General features: G+C 54.5%; 2 protein-coding genes across 7 annotated transcripts; one reads left to right on the top strand and one right to left on the bottom strand.

Moving 5' to 3' along the window:
• Nucleotides 1–1,136: 1,136 nt before the first annotated feature.
• Nucleotides 1,137–9,766, top strand: POLR2C (RNA polymerase II subunit C). The gene is made up of 9 exons (XM_019455837.2): nt 1,137–1,295; nt 1,478–1,527; nt 3,822–3,890; nt 4,037–4,089; nt 7,006–7,134; nt 7,557–7,608; nt 7,826–7,994; nt 8,140–8,214; nt 8,740–9,766. Exons 1-9 carry the CDS (start codon nt 1,210–1,212, stop codon nt 8,882–8,884), a joined length of 828 nt encoding a protein of 275 aa, XP_019311382.1. The 5' UTR covers nt 1,137–1,209; the 3' UTR covers nt 8,885–9,766.
• Nucleotides 9,715–24,305, bottom strand: DOK4 (docking protein 4). 6 transcript variants are annotated; one of them, XM_019455835.2, is made up of 9 exons: nt 22,419–22,569; nt 17,732–17,832; nt 16,924–17,170; nt 13,349–13,456; nt 13,071–13,185; nt 12,669–12,788; nt 12,389–12,578; nt 11,539–11,677; nt 9,715–11,382 (listed from the first exon to the last, which is right to left on the bottom strand). In XM_019455835.2, the coding sequence occupies exons 3-9, from the start codon at nt 16,987–16,989 to the stop codon at nt 11,023–11,025; spliced, it is 1,098 nt and encodes a 365-aa protein (XP_019311380.1). In that variant the 5' UTR covers nt 16,990–17,170; nt 17,732–17,832; nt 22,419–22,569; the 3' UTR covers nt 9,715–11,022. The 6 variants fall into 6 exon arrangements, with proteins under 6 accessions (XP_019311380.1, XP_019311376.1, XP_019311379.1 ...); XM_019455831.2 differs by having other exon boundaries at nt 16,924–17,173; XM_019455834.2 differs by lacking the exons at nt 17,732–17,832; nt 22,419–22,569 and adding an exon at nt 24,234–24,305 and having other exon boundaries at nt 16,924–17,173.
• Nucleotides 24,306–26,095: the final 1,790 nt, after the last annotated feature.

Raw genomic sequence — 26,095 nt, forward strand, 5'->3', positions numbered from 1 at the left:
CTCCCAACTCCAAATGCCATTGTGTTGGGCGTTAGGCTTCAGCATTTTAGAGGGACACGGTTCGGCCCGGGGCGTCTGTCTCCTGCTTTGCCATGTCTTTTCTAGGTCCCCTGGGTATTGATGGGGGAAGTCACAAGCTGATCAGTGTTTCCAGTCCTTTGGCCTTTCACTGGCCCCCTTCCGCACCTCTTTAATTCTTTGTATTGTGACACCCTGGCAGGTCCCCAACGGTAGCTCTTGCAAATTTCATCCCATGCTCTCTTTTATCCTTCATAACATCCCTCTCGCACTCCGCAGACAACCATAATTCTTAATTTACTGAGATGACACAGGCTGTGAAGCAAAGGCCCCCTCCATGCCCTTTCCCTCTGCCTCAGGAAGAGGTGTCATGTCTAGCTAAATCAAACTCTTTATCTCCTAATTCTGCCCCCTAAATGTAGCTCTTGCCAAGTTCTACTTTAGAGCCTCTTCTCTGTATGAGCAGCTGTCACCTTTTGAGGCCCATTCAAACCTTTCTCCAGGCTGTTGAGAGGACTTTGGTAATCTTTATTGAGCATCCACCCTGTGAGGGGCACACTGCCAGGCGTGCAGAGATGAAGGGCCCCTATCCACCCGCCACAACTACACGGGCTGCAGATGATGCATTGAATGGGCGTTGTATCTTACTGCATTTTCCAAAGAGCACGATCCAGACTTGGGGGTGGAGGGAAAGGGTACGGGTATATATTTACCATTCTACTATACTTTGCTAAAGTATGCTTCTGTTTTTCCGTAAATGGGCAGATTTACTTCATTCTCTTAAAGACATCATAGTACTCCTATGTTCGTGTATTTAACCGTCAATGGACAATTAGTTTTGTTATCTTCTGCCATTACAAGCAGTGCTGTAGTGAACGCCCCGGTACGTGTACCTTTGCTGACAACTGCAGGCATTTTGGCAGTATGAATTCCTGGAAGTGTTGTTGTGGAATCGAGGGCGTGAGCACGTTTTGTCAAATCCGCCCCTCAAGGTGGTTGCGCCTGGTGCCCTTAAAGCAGGTGGGGGTGTGAAACGCCAGGCTCGGAGCGGCCGCGGCCTCCGAGCAGCAGGCGGCGCTGTGAGCGTGTCTGTGCGGAAGCGGCGCGGGCCGCGCTGACCCACTTCCGGCGACGGCGGCGGCGGCGGCGCACGGGTGCTAAGTCCTAGGTTCCGGCGGGTGGTTGGGCACGATGCCGTATGCCAACCAGCCCACCGTCCGGATCACGGAGCTCACCGACGAGAATGTCAAGTTCATCATCGAGAACACGGACCTGGCGTAAGGCCGCTGAGGGAAGAGGCCGGCGGCTGTGGAGCGCGGAGGGCTCGAGCGCGGGCCGAGTGGGGGTCGTGTCCTAGAGCTGCGTTCGGGTGGCGGGGTTTTTGCTTTGGGAACCGTGGGCGCGGGGCGCCGGCGTCGATGCTGCGGCGCCCTCACGCCGATTGGTTTTCATCCCTCAGGGTGGCCAACTCCATTCGGAGGGTCTTCATCGCCGAGGTGCCCATAATAGGTAAGCGAACCCCACCTCTCGTTGCCCACACACGCCCCCACACACCTCGGGGCCGCTGCCCGCCCACACCCAGAGCCTGGTGGGGCCGGTAGTGGGGGCTCTGAAAGGACAGCAGTGCTGGAGATTTGATAAGACCCTGTACCCTCGGCCCAGGGCCACTTGGGTCCACTCTTAACCTACGGGTTGGCGAAGAGCATGGGTTCGGGAGTCTGCGTGTTCGGGTTTGAACACCGTTTTCATTTACTGCCCCTGTGAAACTTGGGCAAGTGTTCAGCTGCGTGCCGTGTTTTTCTCCGTGGCATTCGGACGTTAACAGTGCTTGCAGAGCGAGGCCAGGGATTGAGTAACGGAATCTCTCCTAAATGCCTCGTGTTGAGTACCGGTAGATGTCTTTTTATGAATCCGGTCTTTCAGCCGCACTTAGGGAACACGTAAGTGCCAGGCAGGGTGCTGGGAACTGGGACGGCAAGGCTGCACCGTGCAGGGTTCTTGCCCTGATGGAGCACACAGTGGGGTTGCCCGGAAAAGGTGAATCCGCAGCTGACGCTGCTGCGGGGTAGCCTTGGGTCAGTAGTTGAGAAGTAGAGCTACAGTGCTGTTGGCGTTTAGAGGGAGGAGGATCGGCTCTGGTTCCAGCCACGTCGCTCCAGGTATTTTTCACCCTTATAAATATACTACAGGTATTTTCGGAGTGTCAACTCCAAGTTTGGGTTGGAGAAAGGAATGTAACTCGGCTGCTACAACAAGTGTGCAGACTCCTAAGGAAATAAGCAGGCCAAGGGATTGGTGAAGGAGAGCGTGGGGCTTCCACCACGGCAATCCCCAGGCACTTCTTCAACTCAGAGCTTGGCGTGCTGATCCTCCTCCTCCTCCCTGACCACTCCATGTCTCTGGGCCTCAGTTTCATCATGAGTAAAATGAGGGAGTTGTACTTTGTGAGGCGGCCCTGACATTAGAGGCTGAATGCCACTTGCCCCACGCATTCAGTTCTGCGGATGATTCTGATCACCTGCTACATTGCAGGCCACAGGGGGAATACAAATGTTAAGACATCTGAAGACCCCAGCTCCAGGATTCTCCGAAGCTTGAGGTAGAGACAAGACATACACAAATATAACACAGTGTAAAATAGGACAAGTGTCTTTAGTCTGGACAGAGTTTTGTGAGGGGAAAGCTTGCAGGGAGGAAGTGTTGGTATCTGTATCACAGAGGGCGGGCAAGGCTTGGTTTGTAGGAGGCTCAGAGGATTTACACCTGCGCAGGAGAGGGTAAGGGCACGTGGGAGTAGGGGGTTATTGGGAGTAAGGAGGCGGAGTCAGAAAAGCCTGGCTTATGGTCCTTACTTGGCTTGGGGAAACAATAGAAAGTATAGGACAAAGCGGGTTGGGTCCTAACTGGTCCTCTTCTGACTTCCATTCCTAGTGTCCACACCCTTTTTGGTAGTTGGGCTCCAATGCCATTTGATTTATGAATTTGTTTGCATACAGGTGTTAATGTGTTTAAGTCAAGTGTGTGTGGGAATACAGTCCTTACCTTTCTACTAGCAGAATTGGGTTTGATACTTAGTATGCTGTGCACATTAAAGGAATTCTTTACGTGTTAGTTGATTGATGATAAAGAGTTAAATTGAGTAATTTGGTCATTGTATCATAAAATGAGATATGGACCATAAGCCTGTGTTACTTCTGTGAGATTGGCCTTTTTTTTTTTTTTTTTAAAGAGAGAGAGAGTGAGAATGCAAGCCGGGGAGGGGTAGAGAGAGAGAGGGAGGCCCAGAATCTGAAGCAGGTTCCAGGCTGTGAGCTGTCAACACAGCACCCAACACGGGGCTTAAGCTCACGAACCGTGAGATCATAACCTGAGCCGAGTCAGACACGCTCAACCGACTGAGCCACCCAGGTGCCCCAATTTTCCCTAACTTTTAAGTGCCCAAGTAGTTTGTGTTTATGGATTTGGTGTTGACACGGATAGCAGATGTAAATGCTTCTCACAGAAATATTCAGCTTAAAGAAACGTGCCATGCTGTTCCCTAAGTCAGTATTTTTTGTGTGGGACAGGGAACCCCCTGCATTAAATCTGCCTGAGTAGGGATGGAGGCTGTGTTGCATGTGGTTCTTGTTAAAATACAGATTCCTAGCCCCCACTGGAGCTGTGGAATCAGTTTCTGGCAGTCTGGTCCAGGCCCCTGCAATTTAGTAAGCATCAGGTGCTTCTTAAATCTTGAGAACCACTGCTCGAGGTCTTTAATTTGGTGGCCGAACTGCATGTCTGCTTTCTTGTTTTGTTTTTTTTAGCCATTGACTGGGTTCAAATTGATGCCAACTCTTCAGTCCTTCATGATGAGTTCATCGCTCACAGGCTCGGTGAGTGCCGGGTTGTGAAAGGTGGAAGGGAGGGGGCTGTGCCTGGTGTCAGAGGAGGGAGCCTCCTCACTCCCAAGGGGGCTTCTAGGTTCTCCTTTTGACTTGACCATTTGGACTGCTTTAAAATGTCTTTCTGTTTCTTCCAGGACTAATCCCCCTCACAAGTGACGACATTGTGGACAAGCTGCAATACTCCCGGGTATGCTGTGTGATTGGGTGGGATGTGCGTGGGGGTAGGGGGCTCAGTTCTCAGGGATTTTCCTGACGTTTTCCTTCTAGCTTTTAGAAAGACAGCATGGAAATGTTGCCTTAGAGCCCAAGCAGGCACTGGTCCTTGGTCCTGCCAGGCTTCAGATGATCAGGCTCCAGGGGCATCAGGGAGTTTCTCCTGCCAGCCACACAAGATGGGGTATACACCAGAATACCCATTTATACCAAGCAGTGGGGGCTCTGCCTTTTCAGAGTCTGATCTGTTCAGACTCTGCTCTCCAGGGTGTCTTTTCCCAGTAACGGGAGCCTAGGAGGCTGAAGGGAGTCAACAGAAGGTTAGGGAGTTAGGGAGAGGTAGGGGTGAGATCAAGGAAAGAGAGTGGGACTGTCCCCCACAGCAGCACCTGAGGGCTGTTGTCTGCCAGATATGTGCCTCTCTTGTAGGTGGTCCTCGTTAAACGTGGCCCTTCCTCTAGGGCCGTGTTTCCTTCCTGTGATATGTTAACAGGCCTTGGACTTGGGAGGAGTGGGACAGGACTAGGTTCCCTGCATCCTTTCCCCAGGGCTCCATTAAATAACAGCTTGAGACTCTTCCCCCTTGGTGGCTTTGGGTGATCCTTAATCAGCCCATCCTCTAATATTCCCAAGGTCGTGCCATTTTTGTGTGGCTAATTTGATATGTGTTAGAAATCTATTTTTTTTTAATTTTTAAAAAATGTGTATTTATTTTTGAGACGAGAGGGAGAGAGATAAGAGTGTGAGCGGGGGAGGGGCAGAAAGAGAGGGAGACACAGAATCCGAAGCAGGCTCCAGGCTCTGAGCTGTCAGCACAGAGCCCGACGTGGGGCTCAAACTTACGAACTGTGAGATCGTGACCTGAGCCAAAGTTGGATGCTTAACCAACTGAGCCACCCAGGCACTTCTACATCTGTGTTTTTTAAAGAGAGATTGAAGTACACAGGAAAGTGTGGAGATCATCTGACCAGTACTCTTGCTCCCACCAAACAGCTTGTCATAGTCCAACATTTTGCAGTATTTGCTTCACGTTTCCAGATTTTTGTTTGTAAGAAATGAAACATCACAGATATTGGTGGGGACAGTTGTACAACCAGTTGAAGAACAGTTTGGCAATGTCGTGGGTAAAGATATGCATGCCCCATGACCTAGCAGTTCCAGCCATTAAGTGTTTTTCTAGTATTTGCTGAACAAAGATGTTATGGTCTCCTCCCCTTTTTTCTGTTTTTTTTTTTTTTTCCTGAAAATCTACAGAAGAGTTAGAAGAATCAAATAATAAACAGCCATTTACTTGCAGCTTTAGTTACCAATTGCTAATATTTCACTACGTCTGCTTTGTTTTTCCTATCCGTGTTATTTTTGTTGAACCATTTGAAAGTTGCAGATACCATAACACTTTTCCCCTAACTACTTCAGCATGCTTGTCCTAAAAATAAGGATATTTTCCTACATGACTATGCCATCATGCTTAAGACTATTAGCATTATTTTGTCGTATTTCAAATATTCAGATTTTCCTAGTTGTCCCTCACATGTCCTTTCTTGCTTTTTGTCATCCAGCGAAGATCCATGCATGCATTTGGTTGTTATACTTCTTTAGGCTCTTAATCTCAGATCCCTCTCCTTTATGATATATATTTTTTTGAGGTTGTGTACCTTTTCATCTCTTTCATGCCAGTTTCTTTAATTTAGTGTTTTTTTAGTAGGTTTTTGTTTTTGTCTTTTTGTTGTCTCCTAATGCGGGGCTCGAACTTACAACTCTGAGAACAAGAGTCACATGCTCTACTGACCAGGCCAGCTGGGTGCTCCCCTTCCATTTCTTTCATGTATGTATATATATATATATATATATATATATATATATATATTATTTATTCATTCATTTCTGAAGGGGGGTAGTGGAAGGCAGAGAGAAAGGGAGCGAGAATCTCAAGGAGGCTCTGCCCTGTGAGCACAGAGCCGGACACGGGGCTCGATCTTGTGAACTGAGGTCATGGCCTGAACTGAGATGAAGAATCGGATGCTTAACCGACTGAGCCACCCAGGCACCCCAGGCATTTCATATTTCTAATTAGGGTCTCGGTTGCCTGCCCGCCTCACCTGTGTGTGACTGCACACTGTCCAGGTGTGGCCTCTAGCTCTTCCTCCTTGTCTGAAAAACCTCAGAAGCAGGTTAGATGTTCCTCATTGGCCTGAGGGGGCGAACAGTTTGCTTGGTTACATTCCAGTAACTCGCCTGAAGTTAAACTGCAGCAGATGGTCCCTAACGTGGGAATGGATTGTTTCAAGAGTCGTTGCTTAAAGAACTGTTGCTAATTATTGAAGCCGAGTGATGGTTACACGGTGGTAGTCTCTTCTGCTTTGCTCTGTTCTTGTGAATGCATGAAATTTTCCATTATGGAAAGGTTTTTTTGCTTTGTTTTTAAAAGAAAAAGTAGTCTAGAACTTGAAAGAACTTTACTGTTGTTGCCTGGATCATTTTATTTTAAATGATGATTGCATTCCCGAGCTAGTCCACATAGTTCATGGGAAGCTGCACTCTAAAGCGTGAAAGCATCATTCTCTTGCTTAACGCCTTGTATCCCTGAAGAAGGGCGCTCCGAGGGCCAGGGTGAGAGTTTAGCAATGTGTCTCCCGGTGACGGCCTGGCAGCTGCTGGAGGTGGAAAGTAAACCCAGGCGTCAACAGGTACGGGTGGTCTCTAACTGGGAAGGGCCTGCACTTGGGCGGCCCGGGAGAGTGGTGTACCAGATTGGCATGGCCCACGAGAGCCTGGAGCCCGAGAGCAGCCCTTTTACATTAAGAAATCTAAGGAACTGGGTGTTAGAAGCAGGGAGCTCAGGGCTCACCACCTCTCCATAGGCTCACTCCTGCTTGTCTTCCCGCCTCAGGACTGCACGTGCGAAGAGTTCTGCCCCGAGTGCTCAGTGGAGTTCACTCTTGACGTGCGGTGCAACGAAGATCAGACTCGTCACGTCACGTCTCGAGACCTCATCTCCAACAGCCCCCGGGTCATTCCAGTCAGTGTCTCACAGTGTCCTACCCAGGACCTTTGTTCTCCTCCTGGCTCGAAGTGAGCCAGACTCGGTGGTTTCTTACAAGATGCTGATTTCCCTTGTGTTACCCTCTGCCTTCAACCGAGCCTGGTGCCTAAAAGTGCTAATAATTCTGGACAGTAGCCAGGGTGGACAGGAGCATTGTTGTGCCGTGTGCCCACCCTCTGTCACCCGAGGACCCTTTGAGAGGGTACTGTTTTGACTGAAAAGGCTGTCACCAGGCCGTGAGGCAGAGGCTGGAGTCCAGCTCCAGCACAGATTTAGTCCTAGTACCCCTCATTCCCAGGCATCCTGTCCCTGGTCGGCAGGTGCGGGAACATGGTTGCCAGAAGAGGTGACGGGGGAGACGAGCAGCTAAGAAATGCCTCTGTTTGGGCTCCCTCCAGGTGACATCCCGGAACCGAGATAATGACCCCAATGACTACGTGGAGCAGGACGGTAAGGGGCTGGGGGGAGTATGCGGATCTCTGCCCGGCTCGTTCTGCAGGCCAGCACGGAGGCAAGACCAGACACAGCTTCTCGTGCTCCCTGGTCTCTGTCAGCTGACCTTTGGGCCGTTTTTCCTGATTGTGTGGTCTTCTGGTGGTATTCCGGGTCACAATTCAGGGGACGGTGTCTCTGTCGGCCCTCGACTGACTCACACCTCTCCCCACAGACATCCTCATCGTCAAGCTGAGGAAGGGCCAGGAGCTGAGACTTCGAGCCTATGCCAAAAAGGGCTTTGGCAAGGAGCATGCCAAGTGGAACCCTACCGCAGGGGTGGCTTTTGAATATGATCCTGACAATGCCCTGAGGCACACAGTGTACCCCAAGCCTGAGGAATGGTATGTTCTCATTGGGAGTAAAGGCATTTAGGGTGGGCTGGTGTGGAAATGGCTCCCAGTCACTGGGGTCGGGGCGGGCTCACTGTGGACATAGTGCCCTAAAAGCAGCTGTAGCAGCCCTGTGCTGACCTGTGTTTGACCTCAGGCCAAAGAGCGAGTACTCAGAGCTGGATGAAGATGAGTCACAGGCTCCCTACGACCCCAACGGCAAGCCAGAGAGGTAAGATCCAGGCCAGCACATGAAGTGTGTAAGAATGTATGGTTTTGGTGCAAGGTCTGAGTCGGGAGACCCTTTCCTCACGTCCCAGTGCCCGTGAGCTGAGGAAGGAAGGGTAGCTGCAGAATCCATGGTGGGTGCAGGTCCCAGGGCAGGTGATCATCCCCCTTGGTCACTGTGGGATGAGGGGCCCTGCGGTTGTTCATGCTGTTCCTCCTCTGATGCGCAATCCCCAAAGAAGAGGTCTGCCCAGAGCCAGAAGTGACCAGTCTTCTGACAGTGAACGTGAGCCACTGCTAACTTGACCTTCCACTGTCTCCATGTGGAACACATCCACTCCGAAGTGTTTTAAGGTTTCCCCAGTAGCTTTTTGAGCTAGCCGTGGCCTCCTTGGAGTCCCGTAATGTGCAGCAGGACCCCTGTTAGTAAGAGGTTGAAGCCACCCAGGAGAGAGCGCATGATCCGAGGCCGACGCTTGGCTGAGCCAGCCTGCCTCGCGGAGGGCTCTCACCAGACTCTTCCTCTTAGGTTTTACTACAACGTCGAGTCCTGTGGCTCTCTGCGCCCTGAGACCATTGTCCTGTCAGCCCTCTCTGGATTGAAGAAGAAGCTGAGTGATTTACAGACCCAGTTAAGCCACGAGATCCAGAGTGATGTCCTAACCATAAACTAGCACAGCTCACCTGTTTGAACAAAAAAGGGGAGGGATCTGGGCCAGCAGCTGGATTTGTCTCTCCAGAGCCTCTTCTAGCTACTGGGATGTGGACAGCTGTTGGCTCGGGCTTCTTGGCAAACCGTCAGTACCCGCTAGAAAGGGAGCCGTATGGAAGAGGTGGCCTATCCCAGCTTTGCTCAGATTGCCAGGCATGCCACTGGCATTTGAGGCAGGACAGTTTTTTTACTAGACCTCTCACGTCCCTGGCTCTGCCCACTCATTGCCAATGGCATTCCCCAGGACATCCCTTCCAATGCGTTTTCTTATGTGCCTTTGGGGGAGTCTGTTGAGAACCACTGAGCTGGACTCTCTTCTGTTGGTCATTTCAGGTCTTCAAACCCTTTCTGTCCAACAGTTGGAGGTTTCACAGTTGTACCTTGGACTTGCGGTGTTAGGATTGAGTGTTAGAACCCTTATTCAAGTTGCCTACAACCCCTTCCAGTCCCTGCCCAGAGCCAGGCTGCTGGCACTTCGCTCAAATCTCCAAGTGTCCCTAATTTGAGAACCCTTAGAGAAGAGTGTTAGAGCCTGGCTGCCTCCCTGCCCCAGGTAAACCCTGTATTTCATTCTCTACCCATTAGTTATGAACTTCACTGCCAGTAGCCTGATTATTTAAGTTTGGGTGCTGGGGGGCAAGGGCCTTAATGAAGGGAAGGTCTGGCCTTGACCCCTTACCCCTGTAGGGTAGAATCATGCCCAAAGTAGTTAATTAGGCAGCCTGGCAGGAGAAGCCTGGAGAAAACCAGAGATTCAGTACAGAAAGGAAGGGATATTTATTGATTCAGGAGTTGTCTTTTTAAAAGTTTTTATTCTTGGCAATAAAGAGCACAACATAATCTCCTTCATGCGTCATCGTGCCACTAACTTGAGCCAGCCGGCCCTACCTCCCTCTCCAAGGCCTTTGGTGCCGAGCTGGCTGTGGCCCCTCTCTGGCTCCAGGGCGTTCCTGGAGGGGCCTCTTGCTGTATCATTCTGCCACAGCTTGAATAGTGGTTATTTACAACAGGGTCTGTTCCACAAATCAGAACCCTAAAGTATTTAAAAAAAAAACAAAAACAAAAAAAAAAACCCACACACGCAACCGAGGGTTTGATGGGAATAGAAAGATAGCCCTTCTGCAAGGTAGTCAATAAATACCAGCACTAGAAAATCAATTGCTTTAATTGCATTTCAGCAGGGAGCCTCAGCACCATGTGGGGAAGAGGAGATGGGAAGGGCTCGGTTTCCGAGTGCTTTTGGCTGGCCATAGGGTGGCCAAACAGGGCAGAGGGGCTCCCTCTGCTGGAACATCGCCTACCCCCAGGTCAGTGAGGGTGCGGGCGGGGTGCTCCCCGCAGCCTGGCCCCGGGGTGGGGAAGAGCTCAGACCGGCCCTCCCCCTCCTCGCTGAGGTGACCTGCACCCCCACCCCTGGGGGATCTTCTCAGCCTACTAAGCAGGAAGGAGCCTGTGTAAAAATTACATTTTAAAACCAGATTTTCACCTGAGGTGTCAACCAGATGTCACCTCTGCTTAAAACTCCCAAGTGCAAGGCTGCCAAGAGGCACAGTGGAAGCTCAACTCCTTCCTGTGCCACTCTAGGCCCAGAGGAACTGAGAAGCCACCTGCTGTCTCAACCCCTGGGCTGCTTGGGGAAAGCCAGCGGTCCCAGCGCCAGCCTGGAGCTCTGTCTCCCTCCTCTGGCCCTGGCCACTCAAGCAAGTCCTGGCAGCAGGAGGGCTGTGCCACGGAGGACAGGGAACAGCTGCCCTCACGTTCAAAAACAGCCTTGACTGTGACCCGGTCATGGGATTAAAAACTGTATGTGGTATCGGGGAGGGATGGGGGAAATCTCAGGAGTATAGAATATGTCATAAGCCATATATATTAAAATCATTAACAGTATATAGTCCCACAGTAGCTCCAGCCCCTCACATGCTCTGGCGGTGTGGCCAGCCCTTTGCCTTGGTCCAGCCTCACCCTGGGGGCAAGGAAGGGATCGCTTGCTCCGCTTCTCCAGGCTCTCGGCCAGCAGCCCCTTGAGGGCCTCCACAACACGCTGCAGTCGGCCCAGCAAGAGGCAGCCCCGGCGGTCCTTGGCGCACGCCGGCCCTGCCGTCACTGGGCCGGGGTCTTGGCCTCGCTGCCGTCCCCCTGGCCGGGCTTTGGCTTTAGCAGGATGAATCGGTTGAGGAGGTCTGTTTCTGAGCTGGCCTGGGCTGCCCCGTACCCCTCACCTGTGGACACGGAGGCGGGCTCAGGACTTGGACGCAGGTCAAAGGACCCCCGCCCAGAAGGCCCGGTCCTCCACAGAACCTTGTGGCAGGTGAGTGTGGGGCGCCGCTGGGACTCACCGGCACAGCTGGACGCCTCGGCAATATTCTGGGAACCTGTGATGTGGTGCCAGTAGGCACTGCGGGGCAGCATGGTGGTGGGCGTGCAGGGGTATGAGTAATGTTCCGTGCCCTTGTTCAGCAGCTATGGGGCAGAGAAGGGGGGCCCTCCCGTTAGCTCCGGGGGCGGCGGCCTGCCTCCATCCCAGCACCCTGCCGGCCTCGGGCGTACGTGCCAGCTGGAGACAACTGGCGTGCTCTTAGCCTCCCCGGTAGCCTGGACCAGTGCCCGCTGCCTCACCCTCACGTTCTTCTCCATCTCCAGCAGGACGCGCTTGTGTTGCTCAGCGATGGCCAAGGTGGCACTGTGGACCCGCTGGTAGATCTGTTCCCCTTCCTGTGTCTGGAAGGTGTAGAGCCCTTCCCCGGCATCACACATCCTAGGGACACGAGAGGCACTGAGGGCGAGGTAGAGGGGACTGCACCACGCGCACACACGAGCTGGGTCCGGCTTTCCGGCACCGCAGACTGGCCGCACCCCAGGCCCTCTGCACCCCACCCCCTCTGTCTTCCGGGGGTGCTGGCCGCACAGCCCAAACATGCTGGGCATTTTCTGTGTACCAGCGATCTAAACGCCTTACAGGAATGAACCCATTCAGGTTTTTCTCCTGTCCCTTTGGTCTGCGCACTTTTAGTTTCCTGTTCTGAATTTTCTCAAACCATTTTGCAGATGAGGAACCTGAGGCCTACTGATGGTAAGTAGCTTAGCCAGGATTATACAGGGGATTACACAGAATTTAAGTCTAGGCAGGCTGGCTCCAGAGTTCAAGCTCAATCCTCACCGTAATTCTAGGAGGTGGAGTACTTTTTTTTATCCTCTATTTGACAGATGAAGAAAACAGACGTGGTCCACAGCCACAGAGCTGTAGGTGCCAGGGCCAGCATTTGATTTGAGCCCCAGAAGTTTGAAACTGCCGCACTTGACCTTCCTGGCGTGAGCCTCAATTTCTTCATCTATAAACTAGAAATGTTACGTTCCCTTTTGGTTTTCTATGCTGATAAATAAGCTCCCAGCACAGTGCCTGATAGAGCGAACGACAGCCGACAGCATGATCGTGGTGGGACAGGGTTGGGGGGCAGGAGGGTCCTACCGGCCAGCCTCGAAGGTAAAGCGTGTGGCATCCCGGCCATAGCGACGCAGCGAGCAGAGGGGCCACGAGACGAGCTTCACGCGGGGGTTGTGTATGTCCCAGAGGTAGATGTTCTCGTGGGTGATCTGCAGCTTGCACTCGCCATACACATCCAGGTTGGGGCAGGGCAACAGGAAGACATTGAAGCGGTCTGCAGCGGGAGAGGAGGACTGGGGCTGGAGCCTCCCCAGGGGAGGACTCTCCTCCCTCCTCCCACCCCCTTGGCAGCGGCAGGCCTCACCTGTCTGCTCACACTGCACTCCTGGGGCCAGGAGGTCCGGCTCTCCCAGACTGATGTCATTGAGTCGTGACCCCAGACACTCCACAGACAGTGTCTTGTACCACTCCTCCGCCTCCAGCTCTAGAGAAAATGGTACTTCGTGCCAGCCCAGGGTCCCCCAGCAGCCCATCCATCTGCCCTCAGCCCAGAGTATCCCACCATGCAAGGCAGAGAGAGTGAGGCCAGTGGATGCTACCTGCCTGTCTCCCCTTGTCCTGGGGGCCTGCTCCCTCCAAGCCCCACCCCCCCCACACTACTTTCACCCCCACCCAGGGCTCGTCCTGCTCTGCCTCCTCCCGACTGCACCACTGGACCATGACTGGCCCAGGGGAGTCTGGCTGGAAACCAGCCCCCGCTCCTCACCTGAGTCACAGGTGAAGGTACGTGCTGAGTCGTCGGTGAATATGATGGCCACCGCCTGCCTCTTGGTCTCCTTGGGGAGCCGTGTGACACATTTGACGTTGCTGATCTCAGTTACCTGGGACAGCATCCAGGAGAGACTGAGCCAGGCTGGAATGCCTCCCTCTGCACCCCCCCCCCCCCCCAGTGGTGCCACCCCCAGGAGGGTGCTCTTGGACCTCAGGGCTCGGCAAATCATCACTGCTTACGGACTGGGGTAGCTAGGACCCAGGCCCCCTAACCTTGGGGCAGCCTCGGAGGCACACTGACTTCTCATCTGGGTACTTCTCCAGCCGCTGGGGCCCTTTGCTGGAGGATTTCCGGAACACCAGCCAGCACCTCCGGTAAATCTGTGGGGCAAGAGGGCAGTGGGATCAGGCCTCCCGGGACCACTCCCACCCAACATGGCCCTGACTAACCCCTGCCTGCCACAGGGGGCAGTGCTACACAGCCTTCCCTGGAGACCCAGCCCAGGAGAAAACCTGGGACCAGCAGCGAAGCCCCCTCCCCAAATTGAGGAAGCAGGCATTTCGTCCCTGGCTCTGCAAGACGGTTGCACAAAGTGCTCTGAATCACTGTTTACTGCTCAGCTCGAAGCTTAATATAAATAGCCAACATTTGTTTCCCTTCTGTACTTCTAGTGTTCTTCACAGTCGATCTCAGGCTCACTCTTGAGGTTGGTTTGATGATGGTTGCCACTTTACAGACAGGAAACTGAGGCACCAATAAGTAACAGTTGATAAATGGTAGTGCTGATATTTTTAAAGCGCTGGCTAGATCCAGAATGGCTATTTGGAGGCCACCCCTAGCAGTCTGCCCAGGGCTCTGGAAGTGCCAGCCACAACAGAGGGAGTGTCCTAGGGGATCAGACCCTCGACCATTCTGAGCCTGCACATCACCACAGCCCTTGTTCTCAGAGGCAGGGGAGGGCTCTTGATGGGGGTAATACCCCCTCTCATCTCTGGCCACCCTCTCTTGTCATTCTCTGACATTCTGGAGTATAGGAGGTCAGGATTAGTTCCCTGTTCCAGTTGGGGAACCAGAGGCTCTCAGCGGTTCCCCAGAGGGGCAGAGCCAAGAACCTGGGGTTACCCCACAGCATAGTGCCTCCCCAGGCGAGGTTCCCTCCTGTCCAACTACTGCCAATGACCCCGTGCCTAAAACTGCCTTGATTCTCTAGAGCTTCATGGGCTTATCCTGACTGCCAAGGAGCCAGGGTGCAGGGAGCCAACCATTCTCCAGGGCAAACTGGCTTGTCAGACCCACCCCCACCCCCAGTGGTGGCCTAGCCACGGGCCCAGTCTGCAGACTCTTCCTTCCCTGGCCCCCTCCTCCACCCCAGGCTCTCTCTCAGCCTACTCTGTCAGTGGGCACTGCAAAAGCCCGTCAAAGCCTATTCCAAGAAATCACAGGTGCCCCCTCTCACTGGCAAACAGTAGGGAGACTGGGGGGTGCCCAGAGCAGAGGAAGCAAGAGGCCCATAGCCCCATGCCTACGGCCCTGCCACTCAGTCCCCAGGTCCTGGGTAGGCAGGGCCCCAGGCCAAGAAGCCACTCAGAACCAGGCCATTTCTGGGACCACCTGGAACTCTAGGAGGTATCTCTGCTCCTGTACTCAGGGCCCTGGCTCAGCCCCTGGCCTATCCACCTAAACCACAGCAGGCCTCAGCTCTTAGCTGGGGAGCTCCTTTAGGACAGAGACTGTACTTTATTCTCAGAATCTTCACTCACATCCTGGTAACCTTGTTAACACAGCTCTGCTGAAGAAGTGAATGACCATATGAAGAGACCGTGAATGGACGGCTGGATGAATGAATGAATGAATGAATGAAGGCTGTCGACCCCAATATGCCCTGCCAACTTGGGCTCCATGAAGCTTGCAGTGTAGGGGCAGAAGGCCCAGGGGCCTGAGCACCCTGGTTGCCTGGTTACAGATACAGATACACACACGCACACACGCACAGCCCCAGGGAGCCACTGTGCTCAAGAGCCCTCCTTCCCCACTTCTCATGGTCTTTGATCAGCACTTCAGAAACACTCTGCCACAGCTTTGCCAGAGGAAGGCCCTGGCGGGTAGGAGGGTCTGTTCCCCAGCTCTTTCAGCCCCTCCTGGCTCACCTTTGTGAGCTGAGACCAGAATGGCTGCCCTGGGACAAGAATGGCTGAAAGCCCCTCATATGAGACCTGCAGGGACAGGCTGAATGCCCTGGGTAGGGGGAGACCCAAACTGGATCTGGCCACGCCCCAGCTCCCAATCTCTCCCACTGGCTGTGTCCACCTGTAGGCCACTTGGTTTCAGGTCTCCTCCTGGAATAGGTCTGATACTAAGTGCAAGTGGCTGCCTCAAGGGGGCTCTCGTTTCCCCGTAAGCTCTGCACTGGGCAGGGCCTTGGCCCAGGTGGGCCCCCCGCCCCAGGGACCTGCTAGACCCAGGCCCACAGGAATGAGGAACCATACTAGAAGCTGGGCCCCTACTCCCTTGGCCTCCCCACCTCATTTTCAGTTTCTCTAGTTCTGTGCTCCACGTGGGTTCCATCCCTCTCTCAGGACCCGAGCAAGGTGGTGCCCACCCAGTCACGGTCTCCTGGACTGAAACCCAGGTTGGGATACAAATCCAAATCTAGCAAAGACTCCAGACATGCCTACAGCTCAGCTCCTACACTCTGGGCAGAACACACGCCCACAGGGGCGCGCAGGACCACAAAAGGGGGGGGAGGGGCAAGAACTACTCCTCTCCAAGGCCAGCCCTGCTTGGTCTGGTTTCCAGGCAGGGAAACCATATCAGAGCCCTGTTCCTCCCCCACCCCACTCAGGCTGAGCCAGGAAGCCTTGAGAAGTCTGATCTCACCCCACCCCCATCAGGGCAATGGGGGAGGGGAGGAAGATAGAGAAGGGAGACCCCGTGAAAACACAAGACTTGGGCCACCTCGGTCACCAAGGATACCCTCCTACTGGGGAAGGACCCCTCACTGGAGGGAGGAGAGGGTCAGCAGGTGAACAGAGGCAGCTCTTGGACAACCTCACTGAGATCATTAAGTTGGTCCCAGGAGCCCCTGGTCATGCCCTCTGGGGGTTGAGGGGAGACTGTATTCACCAGGAGGGGGTGAGGGGGGCGCATGCCCACAGAGGTGTATCTGAGGCCTCATCCCCACAGACCCTGTAAGTAAGCCCCCAGCTCTGGGCCAAGCACCCAGTGCACAAGGAGCCACCGCCAACAACTTAGAGGAAAGCAGCCTGTCCCAGAGCCACAGGCCATCCTGCTCTAAGTTCTCATTCCTAAACCACATAAATACCAGCCTCTGCACCCTCACATCACTGCCCTGCCCCACAGCCAACCACTCTCCTTTTCACACACTCCTTTAACAGTAAAAGCAATAGCCAAAATAAATACATAAGGACCCGTACACAGAAAGCAATGGAAGCTGGGGGAGACCAAGGGACTTAAGAGAAAAGGGGCCAAGAGAGGGAGGAGAGAAACAGAGAGGAGAGGCGAGGCGAGGAGGAGGCAAGGGGGAGTGAGAGGCTCAGACACAGCCCCGCACTTCCAGCCGCTGTCCTGGCCACAACTTCAACAATGGCAGGGCAGCCGCCTGCCCGTCGTCGGCCGCCACCGCTGGCCCGGCCGCTGGGACGCCGGCCAGCCCTGCTCGGGCGGGGGCCGCAGCAGGCACATGCCGGGTAGCCGGCTGGCCAGAAGCCTCGACACCACAACTGCGCGATGCGGCCCCAGGCGGGCACCCGCGCACAGGACGCGGCAGGCTCCAGACCAGGTCCTCGGATGCCCGTCCCTCGGCAAGGCCCCTCGGAGGGTGGCTCACCCCGAGCTTCCTGCTCTTCATCTTCACATAGCCTTGCTTGACGATGTCGTTGAAATTGGTCGCCATGGTTTCCCCACTGCCTTTGGGGTGCCGGGCCTGGCTGAGAGCGGGGAGGGATGCCCAGGTGGCCTCGGTTTCCGGATCCTCCTATCACCTGTTCGAGACACTCCGTCGTCGGGGGGGCCGCGAGGGCCGCTCCTCACCTCGCCCGCCTCAGCATTGTTCTAGCAGCTCCTCTGCCCGGCGCCTGCTGGAAATAAAAATGACAGGGAGATTAGACAGTGACATCTTTCTCTTCCCCTGGCTGTCTCGCTCTTTTTTCCTTCCTCTTCCCACACTCCTCCCTCCCTCCCTCCGCCCGCCCTTCTTCCTTCCCTTCCCTCCCCACCCTGGGACGACAGAACCATTCAGGAAAACCGAGGTGGAGGCAGCAGCGAGGAAAATGGTCCAGCCCAGTCCCCTCCCTCACGGCTGGGGCTGGCGGTTAACCCCTTCCTGGAAGGGCTGGCGCCGGCTCCCACTGTGGAGGTGGGAACAGAGGGAGGTGGCCCAGGAGCCGTTGTCCTGTCCCATCTCCTGTTACAACTCTGGAGCAGACTTAAGGTGACCTTCCCAGAGCCAGGCCCCCTCCCATGCACAGGGGCCTCAGGGGAGAGCCTTCCGAGAGAGGGGAGGTGGGGTGCCCAGGAGGTGGCCCACAGTCTGGTGTGAGTGAAATCCACACTCCCAGAGCTTCATGACAGTCTGCCTGGTCAGTCTCAGGAGACCCCCAAATCCCTCTGCCCACCCTCCCCCTGCCAGTCTATACCTGGTTCTCTCCAGCCCCAGGAGGGAGGCTGAGAGTCAAGCCCACTCAGGCCCTCATCCTGGCCCCTGGAACTCTTCAGTAGCTCCTCTGGGTGCTGCTTCCTGGGTGGGAGGGCAGAGTCCAGCGGGGCGGGCCCCCAGATAAGCCTGAGGAATGTGCTGGGCCGACTGGAGGTGGCCACTGTGGAAACAGTCACCTCTCCCTGGCCCTAGGAGAACCCGCTGGTCTGGGGGTGCTGGCGCTGAGTGCCCCATGTCCCAAGCATGGGCAGGAGTTAATTACAGACAGAGCCAGCAGTCACCTGGCCCTGGATTAGAGGACACAGCCAGAGAGCGGTGAGGAGCACCAAGGGGAAGTCTACAGGGAGCAGGAAATGGGGATGCCAGCAGGGGCCGCTCTGAATCAGGCAGATAAAAGCTAAGACTAAGACTAGGGGAGGGGGTCCTCAGCAATGGCGCAGTCCGACACCCATTCTACAGGCAGAGGGGGAAAAGAAAGCTGCCCAGAAAGGATAAGCAACATGGCTAATGTAGCACAGCAAGTCTGGGGCACAGCCAGCAACGAATGAGAAGTTTCAGAGTGGGTGACGGAGGCAGGCCCGGGGCGGGAAGGCAAGGTGGAACGTCCTGTGGCCATCTCTGGCTGCCTACCACCACCCAAGCCCTCTCTACCATTCAGGCTCAGAAGCAGGGGCTTTGCCGGCAACTCGGCCCCCCGTGTCTCCAGGATTGCTGGCTGGGAATGGAACAGCATTTCTGGGGTCAGCAGGGCATCTGGGCCGCCAGGATAAAGCCCTAGGACAGGCTTGCTGCTGGATTCGCCAGCAACTTGGCATTAATTACTCTCCTGGAAGACGGTCTGTTGAGTACCTAACAAGGAACAGATGGGCCTACCCCCCCGTGGGCACACACAAACAAGGGGATGGGCAGAGAGGGTGATGCTCCCCTAGCTTACCTGCACCCTGATAGCCTCTTCCGCACACCCTCAGCTGCCTCCCTGCCCATTCGGTCCCTCTATCCCGGCCCCCCTGGGTTCCAAGACCCTCCCAGATGGGATATCCAAGTGGTTTGCTTTCCTCCTATAAAGTCTGGCCTAGGGTCCCCTTCCCAACACTGACCCCCAAACAGCCCCACCACACCTGAGCTCTGGCAGCCAGAGACTGGTAAATTTCCCCAGCTCTGTCTCTACTGCCTGCCCATGGGGCTGCCTCGCCCCCACAGCAAGGACCACCTCCGTTAAATTCCCCTCCAAGGCTGGCCATTGGCCACAAGGCTTCTGGGTTCATTCAAGGGAGCCTGGGGTGTGACACAGCCAGGAATGTGAATCCAGCGGCCTGCTCCATGCCTCAGTTTCCCCATCAGTAAAAAAAGAGAGAGACAGAAAATAAGTCCCACTTTGAGGAAATGCCTCATGGGGGTACCTGTTTGCCCACTTTGGACCCAGAGCTTCCGCCCCCAAAACAAAGGCTATTTTTATTTCAAGGGCTGTGACACTATCATAACGAAGCCTTCCACCTGCCCAGTTCAGGCCTCTTGTCATGGCCCCGCCAACCAGCTACCTTCCCAAGTGACTGTGATGCCAAGCTCTCAGGAGCACGCTGCCCTGTCTGTCCACAGGCCCACACCCTAAGCCCTAGAGCCAGCCCCACGGAAATAACCCAGCAAAAGAGCAATCTTCCACGGGAAGCCCGGGGGGCAAAGGCTCGGCAGCTCCCTCTTTGGCCCTAAGTCACAGGGATTCCTGGCCACACTCAGACCCTAATGAAGTTTGCAAGAGCAAGACCCAGCCTGGGACCCAAAATGGTATGGCAAAGGGGAGTAAGGGAGGTAGGGGGAAAGGTCAACAGGTGGACCCCCAAATTGGACAGGCAACGGGATCCGGTGTGGGGGCGCCCAGAACTAACTCATCCCCCTGAGGGACTGTATTATTTATTAAGCTGGACAGGTGGCCCCGGGCTGAGCCTGTGAGGGCCCACTGGGGCCTCGTGGTGGAACGAACGCAGAAGTCCAGGCACCGGGCTGAGGTAGTCCCTGCCTTGCCACACCTGGGGCCACTTTCCCCATCACTCCTGGGCCACCACCAGCTCTGCCTCGCTCGAGCCCACAGCTGCAAAGAATGCCCCACTAATTCAAGGCCTGCTGTCTCAGGCCTGTGAGCTCAGCTCTGAACACCCAGAGAGTGCTCAGCAGCCCCCTGAGTACTGCAGGGGAGAGCGGGGGGACCCCCATTCCTCCTCCCAGCCTGGCATCAACATGGCTGCCCAACCAGAGACAGCACCCACTCTGAGCCAGGCCACTAAGGGCTCCTGTACAGAGAGAGCTGGACTCAAAGGCCCCCTTCCCCCAGCTCTCCCCAGAAAGGGCAGGAGACTCCCTGATGCCCAGCAGAGTGGCGGGGGAGGGCCTCCCAGCCCCATAGGGTAGCCCCTCTGAGCACTCCTTCCCTGCACCTGGATTCTGCCTGGAGGCTTTGGCTCCAGAACAAACGCTACTTGCTGCTGTTGGCAACCAATGACTGAGCAGGAGCGGCTGCCTGCCTGGCCGGGCCTCCCCACCCAGTGGGGGATAGGATCTTATCAGGGCTTCAGGGACAGCCCTACCTGGACACGCCTCACTGTCATCTCCCTGTCTCGCCCCATGGCAAAGATCCTATCGGCAGGGATTCTCTCCGGCACCAGGAACACTTCCCATCACCTGTACTCAGGCCCTCTCTCCCCCAGTGTGATTGTTATCGGGGGCCACGAGGGCGTCTTCCCATCCCACCCTCTGCCTCCACCCATGCAAATCCCCTGAAGAAACCACCAGTTCAGACACTGTGGGTCTCATCTAAGGCGGGTGGCAAGACGGATCAAGTACCCAACCCGACAGAGTGGGATGAGGGAACATCTGAACAGCCACAGTCTCCTGGGCCCTTAAGTCAGGCAAATGATGTTATGCCTCCACGCAACTGCCACTCTGCTCTCTCTGGGCCCCTCACCCACCCCTCTGGGCCCGTCTCCCCCACACTCGCCCGGCTCAGCACGCACGGCCTTCTATCTGTTGCTCAACACGCCTAAATCCTTCCCACGCAGGACCACTGCACTTGCTGTTCCAAGCCTACAACACTGTTCCCTCTGACGGTCCCAAGGTTCATTCAATGCTTCATTCAGGTCTCAGCTCAGAGGTCACCTCCTCAGAGAGGCCTTCCCGGACCACCCGAGCCAAAGAAGCCCCGCCAGTCAGCCTCTATCCAGCTTCACTGTCTTCATCACACACATCACTATAGGACTGTCTTGTTCCTTCAGCTCTTCATTTGCTACTTGGCCGCTGTCTCCTAGAACACTCCAGAACATCAGTGCCTTGTCTGTCTAGTTAATAGCTCCATCCCAGTGCACAGAACGGTGTCTAGTGCAGAGTAAGTGCTCAGTAATTGGGGACTGAAAGCATAATTCTCTCCACTTGTCCTCCTCACCCTTCCTCCCACCACCACCCTTAGCCACCTGGCAGGGCCCAGCTCAACCTCCACACGCGTGTTAAGTAGCGATGGGCTCCCACCTCCCTGGGTCCGGGTCCTGGGGCCTTCCCAGGGCTGACTGTCATGGTCAGCAAACTGTTGTTCCTGAACAACCAGCCAGGCCCCAGCTGGGTTCAAAGCTGCCTCAGGGGAGAGAGTACTGCTGACATGGTGGCCAGGCCTCCCCATCTTGGTCAGGGTTGTAGGGTGAGGTCATGCCCAGCCCTGCTGCCCTGCCCGAGAAGGGAGAGCTAAAAGTAGCCAGCACCCAAGCACAGAGAGGCAAGCAACTGGGTAGGAGGGGTCACAGCTCCTGAAACCCATCCTGCAAGGGGGGCAGGAATGGCCTGCACTCCAGCCACATCTCTCTGAAAGGGGCAAGGAAAGAATCTGCACTAAACAAGACCAGGCTCGCACCACGGCCAGGAATCCTGCTAGGCCCCTCACTGCCCTTGACTTGCAGACCCCTACACCCCAAATGCTCCATCCAAGTATCCTGGCAACTGCCAGGCACCCACAGCTTGGGGCTGGCAGGCTGCACAGAGGCCCTGCTCTGCCCACATCACCCAGGTGCTCAGCCTCTGCTCAAGCTTCTTTGCAGTGACAGAAAGCATTTAACTGGAAGCTGGGCCTTGGGGGCTCTGGCAGGAGGGGAAGGTGGACAGTCCCCTATGGCCAGGGGAGGAAGGTTCCAGGAGAGGAGGGGAGCTGACCATGAGTTTAAGTTGTAGGATAGGAACCATTTGCAGGTGTGGTGGGCAGTGGGCAGCTGGGGTAGACAGGTCTCTTGGAATTTGGGGGAGCTGAGAGAGAGCAGGCCATGGGGAGCAGGAAAGTGGGGAGGAAGCTGGGGGCTGCGATGGGCTGGGATATACCCGGTCGGGCGGCAGGCCCAGAGTGGGGACCACAGGGGCCTGGGCTTCTCCGACGGTTGGTGTGGGGCACAGGTGAGGTCAGGGCCCCGACCAGGGCTCCCCTGTAGGCGAGAGCTGGTGTAGGAGGAGCCCGGAGAGAGTTTCAGGGGCCTGGGGGGGGGGGGGGGGGGCTTTTGTGGGAGGGTCCCCGAGGCCCCCTCCCCCGATAGGGTTGGTAGGTCCCATGGGCTTGGAGAGTTCTCGGGCTGGAGTCGCCCAGGGTCTCGCGGGCTCGGGCGTGGCCTAGGTGCCCCCTCCCCGCCTCGCGCCCCCCAAGTTACCTGGGCGCCACGGCCCGGGCCCGGGGCGCTTGCTCGGCGGGCGGCGGGCCAGGCTCATACCCGCGTCACGGCGCGGCCGGCGGGGGCAGCGGGGCGGTGGCGGCGCCGGGCTCCGGGCGGTGAGCGCGAGGGAGGCGCGGCCGCCGGGCTGGGCTCCGGCTGGGACTCGGCTGCATTTGCCCCGCCGCCGGGGTCCCGCCTCCCCCCGCCCCGAGGCCCGCCCCGAGGCCCGCCCCCGCCGTATTCCTCCGAGCCGCGGGACACGCACTTCCGCCCCGGCGCCCCCAGCTCGCCTCCACCGCCCCTTCAGTTCGCCCTCGGTAACCGGCCCAGCCCCGCCGTCCCTCCCTGGACCCCTGTCCCAGCCTCCTACCGCCTCTCAGCCCCTGCAAGCTGAACCCAACGACAGCCCTCAGCCCCCAAATCTCAACCCTTAACTCCTTCGGGAATGACACGCGCGCGCACACACACACACGTTGTTCCCCTATCCCTATACGACTCCCTGGTCCCTCCAAGCCCAGCCGCCCCGAGACCTCAGCGGTACCCCGCACCCCCCTCACACACTCAGGTACCCGCTACAGCGCCTGCAACTCCAGAGGTCTGCTCCCCTAGCAGTCTGCCAGCCTCTCCCTCCCCTGGCCTCCACTCCACCCTGGAAACACCCAATACTCTCATTCCATGTCCCCCCTGAGACTTCGGCCTTAAGTCCAAACCCCATTCCTCTCGGTCACCCCCCCTTCCCTGCAGCACACACACTCACCTCGCTGCCCCTCATCCCATCGCTGCCCTGCTGGAATCTCAAACCACAGGCCTCCTCAGCTGTTCCAGGCAGGGATGGGGAAGTTCCCTAGGGCCTTGGCAGGGAGGGACTGTCTCACCCCTCTGGTTGTGATGTCTGCACCCCATTACACCCGTGGTTCTCTGGGTGTGCTTTCTGGGCCAGAGGAATCACCACCAGCATCGCTCTGAAACGTATTAGAAATGCAACTTCCCCACCCCACTCCAGACCTATGAAATCAGAAACTCTCAGAGTAGCCCCCGGAAGGAAATCTGTGTTTTATCAAGCTCCCAGGTGATTCTGATGCACACTATCCCCTGCTTTCGACCCAATATACAAAATGAAACAAAAGGACGCACCTGAACAACCAAAACCCTGAGAAATGAAAACACCTCCAAGTCCAAGCCCAGGTGTCATCAGAGAGATAGGCCTAACACCTGGAGGGGCCAAGAATCACAGCACTCACCCATGGAGTCCCTGCCCCTGCCTCCAAGACGCCGGGCCTCAACCTTACCCAGGCTTGCCTGGGAGCTTCTTAGGGGGCTGCTTCCCTTCCCCTGAAAGTTTCCCTGGATAGTCATTGTGGTGCCCCCAGGACTCCCAGCAGCCTCCCACCCTGGGCCTCAGCTAAGCAGCCCCTCACTGCCAGGGGAGGAAGCAGCTGCACCGGTCCCTGCCGGCCAAGCTGGCCTGGGACTTGACCTCCTGACCTCCCCATGCAGCTCCCAAACTTGACCCCACCTGCTTTGCTTCAAACCACAGCCCATAAAGCCCTCCGGCACTTGATCCATCACGGCAAACTGTGTTTGCCACCAGAAACCTCTGGAGAACTTTTGGCCAACAACAAGAGTATTCACAATAAGCAAGCATCTTCTCTAGAGCGGGGCTTCATAAAGAGCTTCTTTCTCTCATCTCCCCCAATCCAGTCTCTGTCTGCATTGTTGTCGCCTACATTTTGTTTCAATTAAATGTTTTATTTTGAGATACTTGAAGAGTCACGTGGTATTAGAAGCTACAATACAGAGAGATCCACGTACCTGTAGCCAGTTTCCCTCGATGGTGGCATTTGTGCCACAGCATCCCAATGCAGACACTGACATCGAAACAAGATACGGAACATTTCCACCACCACCAAGATCTCTCTCTCTCCTGTTGCCCTTTTATGGCCCCACCCACTTCCCTCCCACTCTCACCCCTCCTTAACCAGCTCCTCCTCCCCCCACCGTCCCTGCCACCACCAATCTGTTCTCTATTTCTATACTTTGGTCATTTCCAGACTGTTCTACAATTAGAATCATAAGTATGTAACTTTGGGGAATGGCTTTTTTTTTTTTCCACTCAGCGTAATTCTTTGGAGATTCATCCAAGTTGCTGCATGTATCAATAGTTCATTCCTTCCACTGCCAAGTAGTATTCCATGGTATGGATGGATGTACCACGGTTTACTTATTCATACATCCATTGAAGGACGTCTGGATTGTTTCCAGTTTGGGGCTATTATGAATAAAGCTGCTATCAACGTTCATGTACAGGTTTTTGTGTGAACATAAGTTTTTATTGCTCTGGGATAAATGCCTAGGCGTGCAACTACTGGGTCATATGATAATTGGATTTAGTTAAAAACAAAAACAAAAACCTGCCAGACTGTTTTCCAGAATGGCTATACTATTTTATATTCCCACCAGTGATGTATGAATAATCCAGTTTCTGCACAACCTTGCCAGCATTACGGTCGTCCCTACTTTTCTTTTTTATTTTTTTAAAGCCATTCTGATAAATGTGTAGTGATATCTCACTGCAATTTAAATTTGCATTTTCCTAATGGTTGATGTTGTTGAACATCTTTTCATGTGCTAATTTGCCATCTGTGTATCTCCTTCAGTGAAATGTTTCTTCATGTCTTTTGTGCGTGTTCTAGTTTGATTATCTGCTTTTTTTGTTGTTGAATTTTGACAGCTCTTTATATATTCTAGATACTAGTCCTTTTTTGGGTATGTGTTTTACAAATATTTTCTCCCAGTCTGTAGCTTGTCTTTTCATCCACTTAACAAGATCTTTCACAAAGTAAAATTATAAAATTTCAATGAAGTTCAAATTATTGACTTTTCCTTTGATGATTGTGTTTTTGGTACTAAGTCTAAGAACTCTTTGCCTAGCCCTTGATCCTGAAGATTTTCTCCTATGTTTTATTCTAAAAGTTCGAAATTTTTATGTGTTACATGTAAGTCTGTGATCCATTTTGAGTTAAATTTTGTATGAGGTATGAGGCGTAGGTTGATGTTGTGTTTTTTCCCTTTAGACTGTAGATGTTTAATTGTTCCAGCACCATTGTGAGATTTTCTACAGAGATAATCATGGCATCTGCACACAGAGACAGTTGTATTTCTTCCTTTCCTATGTGTATGTCTTTTGCTTCCTTTTCTTGCCTTATTGCATTGGCTAGAACTTTCAATACTATATGGGGTAAGAGTAGTGAGAGCTGACATCTTTGTCTTGTTCATGGTCTTAAGGGAAAAGCTTTCAATTTCTTGAGTGGATTGTCATATAAATATCACTTGGATCCTGCTGGCTGATGGTGTTGTTGAGTTTTTCTATATCCTTGCTGATTATCTAGTTGTCTATCAATAGTTGAGAGAGGGCTGTTGAGGTCCTCAACTATTATTGTGGATTTGTCCATTTCTCATCAGGCCTATCAGTTTTTATTTCATATATTTGGTAGTCCTGTTTTTTTGTTCATACATATTTAGAATTTGTTATATCTTCTTTATAGGGTCTTTTTAGTTGTATATACTGTCCCTCTCTGTCTCTATAATTTTCTTTCTTCTGAAGTCTACTTTAGTTGATATTAATATAGCACTCCTGCTTTCCTTTGACGAGTGTTTTCATGATATATCTTCTT

Source organism: Panthera pardus, unplaced genomic scaffold, assembly GCF_024362965.1.
Source record: "Panthera pardus isolate Hobbes unplaced genomic scaffold, ASM2436296v1 HiC_scaffold_18, whole genome shotgun sequence".
Classification (NCBI taxonomy): domain Eukaryota; kingdom Metazoa; phylum Chordata; class Mammalia; order Carnivora; family Felidae; genus Panthera; species Panthera pardus.